Source organism: Heptranchias perlo, chromosome 2, assembly GCF_035084215.1.
Source record: "Heptranchias perlo isolate sHepPer1 chromosome 2, sHepPer1.hap1, whole genome shotgun sequence".
Lineage (NCBI taxonomy): Eukaryota > Metazoa > Chordata > Chondrichthyes > Hexanchiformes > Hexanchidae > Heptranchias > Heptranchias perlo.
Genome location: NC_090326.1, coordinates 153,999,337 through 154,016,197, shown reverse-complemented (window position 1 = coordinate 154,016,197; position 16,861 = coordinate 153,999,337). Strand labels below are relative to the sequence as shown.

General features: G+C 41.7%; 1 protein-coding gene across 10 annotated transcripts in view; it reads right to left on the bottom strand.

Moving 5' to 3' along the window:
- The window catches only part of kmt2ca (lysine (K)-specific methyltransferase 2Ca), a 424,137-nt gene that overhangs the window by 188,499 nt on the left and 218,777 nt on the right, over positions 1-16,861 (bottom strand). For all 10 annotated transcript variants that reach the window (XM_068008355.1, XM_068008384.1, XM_068008402.1 and 7 more), the window contains exons 13-14: positions 9,236-9,352; positions 5,457-6,172 (exon numbers count right to left, since the gene is read on the bottom strand). In XM_068008355.1, coding sequence (XP_067864456.1) covers positions 5,457-6,172; positions 9,236-9,352 — 833 coding nt within the window. The remainder of the gene's footprint in view (positions 1-5,456; positions 6,173-9,235; positions 9,353-16,861) is intronic.

Here is a 16,861-nt window from a genome sequence, read left to right as displayed (position 1 = left end):
GGTACAAATGTTTTCACTGTTTTCAACGTTCAGAATGCAAGTCAAATTTAGCAGTGTTTGGACAACAAAAAGGATTTAATTGCATTTATCCAATATCCTTTATTTTATGAAACCTTATGCTAATTCAGTGTTCTTGTAGCTCATTTCAAAAATGGCTAAGAGCTACCACTGTGCCACAAAGCAATTGATAATCACAGCTGAATTACAGATACGTATGCAGACCAAATCTCTTTTAATGGTTGCACGAAACCATTCTGGAAACTCACAAGTCAGTCATTCATCCCCCAACAATTATCTAGAGGCACGTAATTAAAAGTCTAGTCAAGCACATGCAAGTATAAAAGTGTCACGCTTCAAGTCGTCATACATCCATAGAAAAAAATATTAAAAATTCGACTAAATAAACACAATGATTCAAAAGTCGTTTCATTCGGTTAGAACTATTACAGAGCAGAAGACTGAGCAATCGAATTGTTGGTTTATTTGTAAAAATTACCAATCCTGGTATATAAAATATACCAACCAAATTACAAATAATTTTGTGAAGCTGGTTTGAGCTTCCATCTTTAATTTTTCACCAACGTAAACATTTGACAATAAAAGGTAACATTTATAACATAAGAACCCCAATAACTGCAAAAATGAAACAATTTAGAACAAAATTCTTATTCTTACTCATGTAATTGCCTGTACAGGTCTCTAAATCCCAGGAAAACATTGTCTCAGAGAGGCTTATTCCTGTACAGGGAGCTCAAGGCTCAATTTGGTCAACTTCGCTTATTCTGTCACGACAGCTCTATTGTGCTTCTTCTGGCTGGCACCTGTGCTCTGGTCCCGAGTCTGGCCACTGCCAGACCTAAGACAGTACTCAGATCTTGCCACGTGTGCTTGATTGCTTTCAGTCCCAAACCTTCAGAGCTTCCAGAACTTACCTGGACCCAAGTGCTCCTACTCAGTGCTTCTAGTCTCCCACCACCCAGTTCCCATTGAGTCCACCTACCCGCTGTATTGCTACATGCCAGCCCACCCCATTACTACTTCTCCATTCTTCATCTGCCTCCACACCTAAAAAGCCTGACTGACAACAGACTGCAATGTTTTCCACAATTCTCTCAAATTTCCCAGACACTCGGTCTTCCTAGTCTTTGGCCTTTCACTGGAGAACTACCATGCAACAGCTTCTCGCTGCTCCCCCCACCTCCTCCAAACATTGCTTCCAGGCCTCACACCACACAACATAAGTACTTCAATATCCCAGCACCCTCACTGGTGCTGTCTGATGCCAATCACACCCAAAAATCCCCCAAGGTCCAAGAAAAATAATTCCACCAAGCATTCCCAGGACCGAATACTTCCACACTTCATTCCCCTGATTATACCAGGGCAGCCTCCCTCTCCCTCCACTACCACCTCTCAGTCCACGGTGCACTCCACTGCTCATTCCCATACTTCAACCTTGACCTTCTGCTTGTTTCTGGCCATCTCCATCTCTTTGAACTGCAGCATCTTTCCAACAGCCCCTCTCCCACGTCGTTATAGATTGCCTCCCCACTTTCTGCATACCCTACACTTCAAAAAAGTGAAGAGATTACAACAACTTGCGTTTATATAGTGCTTTAACATAGTAAAACATCTCAAGGCGCTTCGCAGGAGCGATTAGCAAACAAAATTTGATTACATTGAGTAGATTGGTAAAGAACATGAATGGGAGCCACACAGAGACATATGGACAGAGGAATGAGGGGGATGAAAAGCATGCAGAATGAGCTAGAATTATACACCACAATGAGAAAAGTATAAGGAAGCGAAAGAAGAACTGTCATCATGAGTCAGGATACTGTTGTAAAGGGGGGTGTTGGTGTGTGGAAATGTGGAAGGTGTGCACATTTCCACTGAAAGTAGTTTAGGAGGTCTCTGTATAGACAGTAACATGCTTTTTATCGATTGTTCATGAAATAAATGTTTTCTGTTTCTACTGAAGGTCGATAAATGAAAAAATACCACAGTTATCCAAGTCTCTGCATGCAATATGGAGGGTGCAGTTCTTTAATGACCATCTGTTTAGGGTGTTTCTTTTAATAGCAAAAGTCACAAAATATATAACATTTCAGTTTAGTCCTTTCTTACTTCTAACTTTCCTACTTTACCAAATAACTCTGCAACAGTACTTCAGCATATTCAAGCAGAATATTTTGGTAAAACATTTTAAATTAAGGAACTGTATTCAAAAGCTCCCTCCAACTGGAATAATGGTATAGTACTTTCAGAATTCGCCACCTGTTTCATTTTTGAGTTCAGTATTTCCTCAAAAATTAGTCTGTTCTTTACAGGATGCTTTCCAGTACTTTCTCTACAATAGATATGACCAGCATGTGATTCCTAGATTGTTGATTTGCTCCTTTTTATAGATTGGCATCACAATGCCATTTCTCCGATCCTCAGACATAGTCTGTTTCCAAAGATCCCCTTAAGATGCTCACTAGAATAATTATATTAGCTCCAATTACATAAGCTACTTCCTTCAGTCCCTACCCTAAGATACAATGCATCTGGACCCAGGGCCATGGCTTTTTTCAATGCCTTCAGCCTGCCCCCCCCCCCCCCCCCCCACCCCAACCCCCATATATATTTTTTCTTAGAATTGCATCATAACCTAGAAATTCGATCCAAACACTCAGGCTGTCTGAAGTTTCTTTCGAGCATAAACACACAGGATTAACTTAGAATACTTGCCATTCCTTGATCATAGAATCTTACATCACAGAAGGAGGATATTCGGCCGATCGTGCCTGTGCTGGCTCTTTGAAATCACCATCATGCACTTCCCCGACCAGACTGTTGCCTATTTTAGTCCTTCATTAGCCCACCCCAGCCAAGCTCTCAGGCTTCCCAGCGAGCAACAGCATCTGTGTTCATCACTTTCTTTAGAGTGTGAAGTGCACTGTTACTGCCTTTAAAAGGTTGTACATCAAGAAATTACCTACACACAGGTGTGATGAGTTACAACGGGATTCTAAACAAACACAGATGTATGCAATTAGCTTCAGTTTGGCTACGCAAAAAAGTTTTCAAAATGTAATTGCCTCGTAAGTTTTTTTCATACAGCAGAAAAAAAATTACATTTCAGAAAAATGGTTAAATGTATGTCTCGCTTATTGTATCTGTCTGATTTATGCTGTTGCTCTGAAATTAAAACAATCAGTAGTTTAAATGCGGAAGATTACCTAAATTTAACATTTAAAAATTTAATGGTTTTCAAGTCATTTTGTAATATAAATCAACATAGAAATCTTCCCACAGAATGAGGAGCTATAGCTTGCACTTACAAAACAATCGAGAGTCCTCCTGACATGTGCTGGGACATTCTACAAACTGTACACGCTCAGACTACTGAGAGAGAGAAGACAATTCACAATTCTATAGATCAATTACTGTGAAATATTTAATTTTCTGATATGAATACCAATATAGACTTTTTCCTAAGAGGCGCTTGGAAAGACAGAGAGAAACCCTAATCCACCTCTAATATGGATCAAGGTTTTGTGAAAGATGTCCTAAACTTGAAAAAAGTCACTGAAGCTTAACCATCTGAAACTCCTCAAGATACAGTCATTGTTCCTAGTCTCCTGCAGAGTTAGATAACTGCACTTTCCACTTAAGAACACTAGAGTGAGAAGGCATGTTGCAGCACTCTCAAGTGAAGAAAATACTAATGCAACCCATATATTGAAGTCTGTGAACAAATTCCACTCTGGCCATTTTCCATTTTCATAAAATCTGGCAAACCTAATACAGGAGCAGCCCAAGTATAAAATGTAAGTCAAGATTGAGAATCAAACTCAAATTTCCCAGAGCTTTTAAGTTGTAGCTACTCTTATTTGTCCTTATAAATTTTTGTTTGATTAGTTACAACTCAATTTTAATCCTCAGTTGCCTTATTCCGATTTCTGACAGCACACAGGACAATCATTAACTTCAGTGTGCAAATCAATAACAATCAATAAATCCCCTCTGACAAAGGTTGCCATGTGGGTTTCACTCTAGAAGGCACAGCACTTGCTCACTGCAGAGTTGCAAGCATCCCACCATCAGTTTAACAAAATATATTTCTAATAGAAGACAAAAGAATCCACAACATATTACCCACCTCCCTAGCTGGGATGGGGAGAAACAGGAGAGAAGTTAGGCCAGAAAAATCTCCGCATATGTGAGACAGCATGATGTACCAAAAAATGTTATGAGAGGTTAGCATATTAATAGCAAGTCCTGGAATTAAATGGAAAACTAAATTGGCATGAATTTGAAGATTTCAGAATGAATCACAGGAACCAAAAACTTGACATGACTTTGACTATATTAGGATCAGCACCATCCCCCTTCACAAAAAATAACTACGTACAAAGACCCAAAACCATCCTACATCTGCACAATAACAAAGCAGTGTGCATATAGAAGATAGCATGTAGATCAGCAATGCCATCCTCAGTGTCCTAAAAGCCACCTGCAGCTGGATGCAAAGCAAACATCTGTTTTCTTTACTAAATTATTTTCAAGTCATGAACAAGTATTCCTCCTTTGGCTAAATATTCTACCCATTCATTGTCAATGGATGGAAAAATCTAGCCCATGTCTCTTGGCAAACTCGTGTTGAGCATTTATTAGATTTACTTGGCACTCAAGGGGTGCCATAAAAGGGAAGCATCTATCAGAGAGGAGTCCTCGCCATCCCCTTTACTTTCAGATAAAGATCTTCAACTTTATGAAAACTCAATTTTATGTTCAGAAAGCTTCAAAATGATTCTAAATATTCATCTGTACTTTATGGCATATTCATGTAAATGACACAGGTAATAGCATATTAAAGGGAAATTAATTTTAATGCATTTATGCCCCAAGGCTTCTTGAGCCATAACATGACCAAATAGGTGCTGTTCTGTGAATAGCGTTTAAAGCATAAGATTGGTGGAGGCCAACTCCCCAAGTCACGAGTCCAGCTGGAGGAGATGCACAATCCACTCTAGCATATAATGCTTTCAATAAACAAACCTAGAAATCTGATTACCATAAGATTGACAGTGATGTAACATCTTGGAAAACAAAATTCAAAGAAAAATAACCCCTTTCAATAGTGGAAGTTCATATATATTGTTCACATTATTGGAATTATATGGAGTTTAAAAAAAACTACTGTCCTTTCAACACAATTTTGATATGGGAAAATGCAAATGAGAAGAAATCTTGATTTTTGTTAGCACCAACTTACAGTTTGGAAAAGAAAATGTCAACTTTTAGACCTTTGAATTCCTTGACACATGGCTAGAATTGTGTTTTGGCTCGCTTTACTCACTAATTACCACACGGAACAATTTTTCAGCCACAATCTTTGGACTAACTATGTTGCTCAAATTTTGAACTTTGCATATACTTAACAGAACATATACAAGACAGAATCCTACCTGTCTCATTCTAGGTCTTCCTGGGGAGAACTTCCTTTTGGTAATAGCTGGTTTTCCCATGCCTATTTTTGGAACCATAGGTATGAAAGTTGATGCAGGAATTCCTGAACCTAAAGTGCCTGCAGCTGAAGCGCGGGACACATTAGTCACAGGAGACACCCCAACGGAAAGAGTCACAAAAGAGGAAGAAACTGAGGACTTGTTACTGTGTGTGGAATTATTGTCTGATTCACCAAACATTTTGACCGTTTTATTTTCAATAGGTGAACTCATCTCTGATGTACTTCCACTGGGAGATTTTTCAGCCTCAAAAACACTGCTATTGAGACACGCTTGGGAAATGGTTTCTTCGCTCTTCTGTGCCACGTTATCCAGTAATAGCATTGCTGGAAGCTGCCTAGTCAGTGTAGCCTCTTGTACAAGCTCATTATTTGACATTTCTGGGACAGAAACTTCCATTATTTCTGTCTTGTTTTCACAGAACTGATGCTCTTCTTTTACTAGCACTGATCCATCAACAAGCTCTTCAAAATTTTGTGCCTCCTCATTTTGTTGAGGTTGCAGTAGAGTTTCAGGTTTGTGTTCAGTCACCTCCATGTCTTGGACCTCTGTTATTGCTGTTGGACACTCAAGCTGCTGAAGTACCTTTTCAGAGGCCACAGCTTCGTTGGCTAAATCAGGCTGTGTGTGTTCAGTTGTATGGACCACTGCCGAAACTAAAAGCACAAACATATATTAAATGAAAGAAATTTAGAATCTCCAACTGTGACTGCATTTATCACGTGAAAATGAAGTACAGAAATACATGGCTAAAAGCTAAATTACATGGCTGCCAAGGAAGCCCTTACATAATTTGGATTTTCTTTTATTAAAGGTGACGGCGAGTCTTAAGGCAAGTCCTGTGAATGCTAAGCACTTACTTAGATATTTTTGTTTCAAAAACAATTAGTTTTCAAATCAGTAATTATGGGGCAAAGATCTGTACACCCTCCATTACATCTTGACGGGGGTGGGGTGGGTCTCAAGCTGAATTTAATTTCACTTTCTATCACTTACTGCCCATAGTACTAATGCTGGAACATGAATATTCAAATCTCTGAACGTCAGCCCTGACATCAGGTGGTGGCTATTTCACTTGATTATCAACAGCGTGCAATGGATATTAGCTATTCAACTAAATGGTTTTTACTAACACAATACTGTATGGGTAATCAAAGGAAACATTCAAAATAGAATTTTGTTAATAAATTTAAAAACAGGACAAACAAGAGTCGGCTATATTTATTCTAAATTATCTCCCTGCAGAAGTTTTACTTTGGAAGTCCAAGACTAGAAATGACAAGTTTACCGAGACGATTGAATTGGGTAATTTATGGCAGGACGTATACAAGAGAAACATTGAAGTGTGATAGTTCAACAGGGATACTATAACGTAGCGGTTATGGCACTGGACTAGGAACACAGATGTCGAGAGTTCAATTTACACCATGACAAGTTATGAAATTGGATTAATTAAGTCTGAAATTGTAAACTGGCATCAGGTTTTAGAAAATAATTTGCTTTAAAAATCCAACCAGTTTAGGGAAGGCAACAGGATACTCCTACCTAGTCTGGCCTACATGTAACTCCAGTCCCATACTACATGGTTGATTCTGAAATGGCCTGGCAATAAATGTGGCCTTGCCAGCACCTCCCACATCCCGAGAACAAATAAAAGACTAAAAAAATAACAGCTTAGTCAGTTGGGTTTACATAATGCTTTGAAGAAGAGTAGGGTTTTGATTGCGACACTGTTCTTTAACATAATGAAAGGGCTTGATAGGATAGAGGTAAAGAAAATGTTTCCACTTGTGGGGCAATCCAAAACTAGAGGTCATAAATATAAGATAGTCATTAATAAATCCAATAGGAAATTCAGAAGAAACTTCTTTACCCAAAGAGTGGTAAGAATATGGAACACACGACCACAAGGAGTAGTTGAGGCAAATAGCACAGGTGCATTTAAGGGAAGCTAGATAAGCACATGAGGGAGAAAGGAATAGAAGGGTATCCTCAAGTAGATGAAGTAGGGTGGGAGGAGGCTTGTGTGGAGCATAAACGCTGGCATAGACCAATTGGGCCGAATGGCCTGTTTCTGTGCTGTATGATTTAACTCGATGTACTTCCCTGGATGCCTTTAGCAACTTTTCCAAAGCCAATAGCAACAGAAACCAATACACCCCAATATCTTATGGATTCTCATCACCCTCCTCTCCTTCCAGGCAATAGAGCCGAATATTAAATATTTGAATGTACCAGCCAAAATGTATATGCGCAGCAGCCATTTCAAATCAGCTACTGCTGATGTGTGATGGATTCTGACTAGGAGCTTTGTAGTGGTACCATTTTCAGGTCTACGACTTGCTTTCCTTCTGTTTTTTTTATACACAGTGAAAGCCTGTTTTGATGAGGGCATGACTCCATTGACTAGTATGACATGAATAGTAATCTGTGTTTACCCCTCTATTACTGATGACTTTATTCCCACTACTGGGGGAAATTAGATGAGGAGTTGGTATAAACGATACAACCCCAATACCCCAAGTAAATACTACAAGGTTATGGTAGTTTCCCTATCATCTGCATTTAGAAAAGAGGAAAAATGAGCTAGCATTTGGCAGCATGAACTCAGCACTACTCTTACTACGAGAGATTGTTTATAAAAATGCTCCCAAGCAAATTTGTGGAGAAATTGAAAAGACAAATTTTGACAAGAGGAGTGGGTCAAAAGGCAGATAATACTGAAATGCCACATTTGTTCAAACAGGTCAACCTTTTGTTTAATGGCTAAAGTTGTCTTGTAAATAGCTTAGTGAAATTATTGTAACAAGCTAACATGTCAACCACTTAATAAAATCTATGTTCATTGACTTGGTGGCAGCTGCTATGAATTCGGACTTCATAAGCGGGTGGTCCTCTGAAGTCTGATAAGAGTTAGGTGAAATAGAAATTAATGATCTTTATGAATGGTAATTCCTAATTTTGCAGACAAAGGCATGATAAATAATGTTTTTGAGTTTTAGGACTGAAATCTGAAGATTACAGTTTCTAATCTACATCAATGACTTGGACTCAAACGCGATACAAAATGGTAAAATTTGCAGACAAGGCCAAAACTAGGCGGGGGCAGTGAAATCAAAGGAGGAGCCCAGAAATTTCAAAATGAACTGAACAATGTGTGTGACTGGGCAGAACAACGGCAGATGAAATTTAATGCAGACAAATGTAAATTACTGCAGACAGGAAGGAAAAATAAGCAACACATGTACTTCAAGAACAATGTTGAAACAGCTCAGGATGAAGTTGAAAGAGATCTAGGAGTCTTAGGAGACATACGAATATTTGAAATTGACAGGCAGGAAAAGATCAGCTGGTCCATTAAGCCTGCCCCATGATGCTCAATATATCTAACAAATGCAAAGCAGCGATGAACAGAACTAACAGAACGTCCAGCTACAGAGTCAAAATAGTAGAATACAAGTCAGAGCAAGTCATGATCAAATTGTACACTGGTCAGACTGCACCTTGAATGCTGTGCCCAGTTCTGGGTGCCATAATACAATGGAGGCAGCACAGAGAAGAGTCACAAACATTAGGGGTGTGAGTGGAGGAAAGACTGGAGCAACTTGAGCTTTTCAGCCTGAAATGGAGAAACCTGAGAGGTGACTTTATAGAGCTATAAATCTAATCATAAATCTAATCATATAAAAAAGAAAATCAAAATAAATGACAGTTCCTACCTTTTTCCTTAACCACAATAGTCTGATCTCCTGCAAGGTTAATGTCATTGTTTGGCTGGTGAACCTTCTCTCCTTGTGATAATTGTTCCTCAATAGTCCCATTAATTTCAGCAACACCTACATGTTTTGAAATATCAATATAAAAAGAAAAAAGTACAAGCCTAAATGCTACTTTTCAAAATAAGATTTTAATTGAACCTTTTACTGTGTATACAACTGATTTCTTACAAGATCTTATTTTATGAAAACATACCTGTTTTTAATCAAAAATATGTTGACATCTATTATTAGCAGCTTCATAAAATCATTAAAATGTATGCAGTACTTACACTCAATAATTAAATGTTGATTTAACACTGAATATTAACAATTAGCTGTTGTAAAAACTGAAAAGAAAATCACCCAATACTGAAAAAAATTCTGTGAGAAATATAAACCTATTTCAGGTCATCTAAATATTTGTTAGTTTAAAATATTTACCACACATGATTTACTAGGAAAACTCTTTCAACAAAATTATTGAGCTTAAATCTGAGGCTTAACCTCTGTGGCATGTGCCAGGTGAAAGTCTGTGGCATGCTCCTCTATGCCCCTCACTGAACCAGAGTTGGTCATCTAGCTTGATGTTGATGGTGGAGCGAGGGGTATGCTGGGCCATGAGGTTACAGATTCTGGTGGTAATTCTGCTACGGCTGATGGCCCACAACACCCAAATATTATAGGGTTCGAGAGAATTGGCAACACAGTGTAGGCTGATCTTTATTAACACTCTTATGCGCAGATATGTAAACACAAATCAGAACAGCCATATGCAAAAAAAAGCATTCCCAAACACAAAAATTGGTTGGCCCCCTGACATGCTGCATTGCTGTCTGCTGACCTCAGCCATCCTGTTCGGTCTGCTCCACTGTTGCCTGCTCCATTCGCTGCCACAGCCGTTGCAATCTTCTCCACTCTCACTCTCTAAAGATACACACTTTCAACTTCCTGAACATGGGAGATTAGTGGAAAAAAGTTGTACCCTCATCAATGAGGAAACAGTCTTTTCCAATTTAGCATTGGCCTAAAGAATACATCTCATTGCCATTAGAACTGTGAAGCTATCCTTAGAATCATAGAATGGTTACAGCACAGATTGAGGTCATTCGGCCCATCGAGCCCATGCCGGCTCTTTGTAAGAGCAATCCAGTTAGTCCCATGCCTCTGCTCTTCCCTGTAGCCCTGCAAATTTTTTCCTTTCAAGTACTTAACCAATTCCTATTTGAAAGCCACGATTGAATCTGCTTCCACCACCCTTTCAGGCAGCGCATTCCAGGTCATAATTACTCGCTGAGTAAAAAAAAGTTTTTCCTCATGTCGCCTTTGGTTCTTTTGCCAATCACCTTAAATCTGTGTCCTCTGGTTCTCAACCCATCTGCCAATGGGAACAGTTTCTCTCTATCTACTCTGTTCAGACCCCTCATGATTTTGAACAATCCTATCAAATCTCCTCTCAACCTTCTCTGCTCGAAGGAGAACAATCCCAGCTTCTTCAGTCTTATCCACGTATCTGAAGTCCCTCATCCCTGGAGCCATTCTAGCAAATCTTTTCTGCACCCTCTCTAAGGCCTTCACATCCTTCCTAAACTGTGGTGCCCAGAATTGGACACAATACTCCAGTTGCGGCCAAATGAGTGGCTGGTTCGACATAAAGGTTTGACGTAACTTCCTTGCTTTTGTATTCATAAATCTTTATTTATAAAGCCCAGGATCACGTATGCTTTTATAACCGCTTTCTCAACCCGTGCTGCCAGCTTCAAAGATTTGTGCACATATACACCCAGGTCTCTGTTCCTGCACCCGCTTTAGAATTGTACCATTTAGTTTATATTACCTCTCCTCATTATTCCTGCCAAAATGTATCATTTCACACTTCTCTGCGTCAAATTTCATCTGCCTTGTGTCCACCCATTCCACCAGCCTGTCTATGTCCTCTTGAAGTCTATTACTATTCTCCTACACTTCCAAGTTTTGCGTCATCTGCAAATTTTGAAATTGTGCCCTATACACCCGAGACCAAGTCATTAATATAAATCAAAAAAAGTGTTCCAAGTACTGAGTCCTGGGGAACACCACTGTACAACTTCCTCCAGTCTGAGAAACAACCGTTCACCACTACTCTCTATTTCCTGTCACTGAGCCAATTTCATATCAATGCTGCCACTGCCCCTTTTATTCCATGGGCTTCAATTTTGCTGACAAACCTATTATATGGCACTTTATCAAAAGTGATTCAAGCCAGCGTGGACACGATATCTTTTCTCTGGTTCTAAGTCCATGTATACACCATCAACCGCATTGCCCTCATCAACCCTCTGTTACTTCATCAAAAAACTATCAAGTTAGTTAAACATGATTTGCCTTTAACAAATCCGTACTGGCTTTCCTTTATTAATCCAAGTGACTATTAATTTTCTCCTGGATTATCGTTTCTAAAAGCTTCCCCACCACTGAGGTTAAACTGTCTGGCCTGTAGTTGCTGGTTTTATCCTCACATCCTTTTTTGAACAAGTGTGTAACATTTGCAATTCTCCAGTATCGACGCATGTTTTGAAGATTATGGCCAGTACCTCTGCAATTTCCACCCTTACTTCCCTCAGCAGCCAGGATGCTTCCCATCCGGCCAGGGTGACTTATCTATTTTAAGTACAGCCAGCCTTTCTAGTACCTCCTCTATCAATTTTTAGCCCATCCAGTATCTCAACTACCTCCTCTTTTACTGTGATTTTGGCAGCATCTTCATCCTTGGTAAAGACAGATGCAAAGTACTCATTTAGTACCTCAGCCATGCCCTCTGCCTCTATGCGTAGATCTCCTTTTTGGTCCCGAATCAGCCCCACCCCTCCTCTTACTACCCGTTACTGTTTACATGCCCGTAGGAGACTTTTGGATTCCCTTTTATGTTGGCCGCTAGTCTATTCTCATGCTCTCTCTGAGCTTTCTATATTCAGCCTGGTTCTCACTTGTAATGTCAACCTGACATCTGTCATATGCCCACTTTTTCTGCTTCATCTTACTCTCTACCTCTTCCGTCATCCAGGGAGCTCTGGCTTCGGTTGATCTACCTTTCTCCCCTCGTGGGAATGTACCAAGACCCTACCCGAACCATCTCCTCTTTAAAGGCCGCCCAGCGATAAAAGGAGGAGTGAGAGGAGAGAGCGCGCACGGAGCGGGGGATCAGCGATAAAACAAGGAGCGAGAGAGGAGACCAAGAGCAGAGCGTGGGATCAACAATAAGTGGAGGAGTGAGAGAGGAGACAGAGCGGAGTGCGGGCAGGGAGAGGTGATAAAAACACCAAGTGACATCAGCACAAGCCGATTGGTGAGTAGCTAGTGAGTGTTTTGTTTAAAGTCTTCAAGTTTATTTTTGTTAAGTTTAGTTAATAATATAATAGAGACATGGCAGGGAACCTCAAACCCGTCGGGTACACATCTTGTGCCATCTGAGAACTCCAGGACGCTTCCCGTGCCCTGGAAAACCACAAATGCAGGAAGTGTCATCAGCTGGAGGAGCTCGAGCTCTGGATTTCGGAGCTTGAGCAGCAGCTGGCGTCACTGCAGTGTATCCGCGAGGCTGAGAGCTACGCTGAAAGCACGTTTCAGGAGGTGGTCACCCCACAGCTTAGGAGGGTGCCGGCAGAAAGAGACTGGGTGACCGTTCGACCAGGCAGGTAGTGCAGAGGTCCCGAGGGCATCTCACTCTCAAACCAGTATTCAATTTTGAATACTGGTGATGGAGGGGGTTCCTCTGGGGAGTATCCCAGAGTCAAGACCATAGCACCAAGGGGTGGCTCAGCTGTACCGGGGGCAAGGGGGGAGGAGAAAAAAGTCAGGAGAGAAAGTGATAGGGGATTCTATAGTTAGGGGAACAGACAGGCATTTCTGCGGCCGCAGACGTGATTCCAGGATGGTATGTTGCCTCCCTGGTGGCAGGGTCAAGGATGTCGAACATTCTGGAAGGGGAGGGTGAACAGCCAGAGGTCGTGGTCCATATCAGTACCAACGACACAGGCAGAAAGAGGGATGAGGTCCTGCAGGCAGATTTTAAACGGTCAGGAAAGAGATTAATAAGCAGGACCTCAAAGGTGGTAATCTCTGGATTACTCCCGGTCCCATGCGCTAGCAAGTATAGAAATAGGAAGATAGAGCAGATGCATGTGTGGCTGGACTGATGGTGCAGGAGGGAGGGCTTTAGATTCCTGGAGCACATTAGGACCAGTTCTGGGGAAGATGGGACCTGTACAGGCCGGGCAGGTTGCACCTCAACAGAGCTGGGACCAATGTCCTTGTGGGTAGGTTCGCTAGAGCTGTGGTGGGGGGGGGGGGGGGGGGTTAATCTAATTTGGCAGGGGGATGGGCACCAGGATGGATTGGAAAGGAGAAACAAGCTGCACAAACGATTGGGGGAGAAAGAAAAAAAATTGTACGGTATTAGGCAGGGTCAGACAGAGTAGAAGAAAGACTAAGACTGGTTTACAGTGCAGGTGTGTAAACGCACAAAGCATGGGAAACAAGGTTGGTGAGCTGCAGGCACAATTAGCCACATGGGAATATGATGTTGTGGCGATAACGGAAACCTGGCTCAAAAAAGGGCAGGATTGGGTACTAAATATTCTTGGGTGCAAGGTGTTTAGGAAAGATAGGGAAGGAAAGAAAGGAAGTGGGGGGGGGGGGCGTCTGTATTGATTAAGGAGAATATTGCAGTGCAGGAAAGGATGTCCTGGAGGGGTCAAGGACAGAATCGATTTGGTAAGAGTTAAGAAACAAAAGAGGTGCCATTACACTACTGGGTGTGTTCTATAGGCCACCAACTAGTGGGAAGGATATACAGGAGCAAATTTGCAAGGAAATTAGAGAGGTGCAAAAGCCATAGAGTAGCAATAACTGGGGACTTCAACTATCCTAATATATGTAAACAATTTTACAACACCAAGTTATAGTCCAGCAATTTTATTTTAAATTCACAAGCTTTCGGAGATTTTCTCCTTCCTCAGGCAAATGTTTCAAGATCTTGAAACATTTGCCTGAGGAAGGAGAAAATCTCCGAAAGCTTGTGAATTTAAAATAAAATTGCTGGACTATAACTTGGTGTTGTAAAATTGTTTACAATTATCCTAATATAGACTGGGAATGGTTACAATATAAGGGGCAAAGAGAGGGAGGAATTTTTGAGGTGTGTTCAGGAGAACTTTCTTGACCTGTATGTTTCCAGCCCAACGAGGAAGGAGATATTGCTGGATTTGGTTTTAGGGAATGAGACGGGCCAAGTGGAGCAAGTGTCAGTGGGGGAGCATTTAGGGAGCAGCGATCATAGTATCGTAAGGTTTAGAATAGCTATGCAAAGGGACATGGACCATTCTAAAGTAAAAATACTCAATTGTAGGAGGGCCAATTTCAGTGGGATGAGAACAGATCTGGCCCAGGTATATAGGAATCAAAAAATGGCAGGCAAAACTGTAATTCATCAACGGGCGGCCTTTAAGGGGAGATGGTTCCGGTACAGTCTAGGTACATTCCCACAAGGGAGAAAGATAGGGCAACTAAAGCCAGAGCTCCCTGGATGACAAAAGAGATAGAGATTAAGATAAAGCAGAAAAAAGGGGCGTATGCCAGATGTCAGGTTGATAACACAAGTGAGAACCAGGCTGAATATAGAAAGTTCAGAGGGGAAGTGAAAAAGGAAATAAGAGGGGTAAAGAGAGAGTATGAGAATAGACTGGCGGCCAACATAAAAGGAAACCCAAAAGTCTTCTATAGGCATGTAAACAGTAAACGGGTAGTTAGAGGAGGGATGGGGCCGATTAAGGCCAAAAAAGATCTACTCATGGAGGCAGAGGGTATGACCAAGGCACTAAATGAATACTTTACATTGGCAGCATCTTCTTCCTTGGTAAAGACAAAGTCCCAGTAAAAGGAAGATGTAGTTGAGATACTGGATGGGCTAAAAATTGATAAAGAGGTACTGGAAAGACTGGCTGTACTTAAAGTAGATAAGTCACCCGGTCCGGATGGGATGCATCCTAGGTTGCTGAGGGAAGTAAGGGTGAAAATTGCAGAGGTACTGACCATAATCTTACAATCATCCTTAGATAAGGGGGTGGTGCGAGAGGACTGGAGAATTGCAAATATTACACCCTTGTTCAAAAAAGGGTGTAAAGATAAACCCAGCAAACACAGCCAGTCAGTTTAACCTCAGTGGTGGGGAAACTTTTAGAAGCGATAATCCGGGACAGAATTAGCAGTCAGTTGGACAAGTATAGATTGATTACGGAAAGCCAGCAATGATTTGTTAAAGGCAAATCATATTTAACCAACTTGATAGAGTTTTTTTGATGAGGTAGAGAGGGTAGATGAGGTAGCACCACTACTGACCGAGCCCTGAAGGACATAGCTGCTAGACTGGGCCTGCGGCAGATGGTGAGCGAACCAACGAGGGAAAAACTTACTTGACCTCGTCCTCACCAATCTACCTGTCAAAAATACATCTGTCCATGACAGTATTGGTAGGAGTGACCACCGCACAGTCCTCGTGGAGATGAAGTCCAGTCTTCGCACTGAGGATACCATCCAACGTGTTGTGTGGCACTACCACTGTGCTAAATGGGATAGATTAAGAACAGATCTAGCAGCTCAAAACTGGGCATCCATGAGGAGCTGTGGGTCATCAGCAACAGCAGAATTGTATTCCAGCACAATCTGGAACCTCATGGCCCGGCATATTCCACACCCTGCCATTACCAACAAGCCAGGGGATCAACCCTGGTTCAATGAGGAGTGTAGAAGAGCATGCCAGGAGCAGCACCAGGCGTACCTAAAAATGAGGTGCCAACCCGGTGAAGCTACAACTCAGGACTACATGCATGCCAAACAACGGAAGCAACATGCTATAGACAGAGCTACGCGATTCCACAACCAACGGATCAGATTAAACCTCTGCAGTCCTGCCACATCCAGTTGTGAATGGTGGTGGACAATTAAACAACTAACGGGAGGAGGAGGCTCTGTAAACATCCCCATCCTCAATGATGGCGGAGTCCAGCATGTGAGTGCAAAACACAAGGCTGAAGCATTTGAAACCATTTTCAGCCAGAAGTGCCGAGTGGATGATCCATCTCGGCCTCCTCCCGATATCCCCACCATCACAGAAGCCAGTCTTCAGCCAATTCGATTCACTCCACGTGATAAAGAAACGGCTACGTGCACGGGATACAGCAAAGGCTATGGGCCCCGACAACATCCCGGCTGTAGTACTGAACACTTGTGCTCCAGAATTAGCCCCGCCTCTAGCCAAACAGTTCCAGTACAGCTACAACACTGGCACCTACCCTACAATGTGGAAAATTGCCCAGGTATGTCCTGTCCACAAAGAGCAGGATAAATCCAATCCGGCCAATTACCGCCCCATCTGTCTACCCTCAATCATCAGCAAAGTGATGGAAGGTGTCGTCGACAGTGCTATCAAGCGGCACTTACTCAACAATAACCTGCTCACCGATGCTCAGTTTGGGTTCCGCCAGGACCACTCGGCTCCAGACCTCATTACAGCCTTGGTCCAAACATGGACAAAAAAGCTGAATTCCAGAGGTG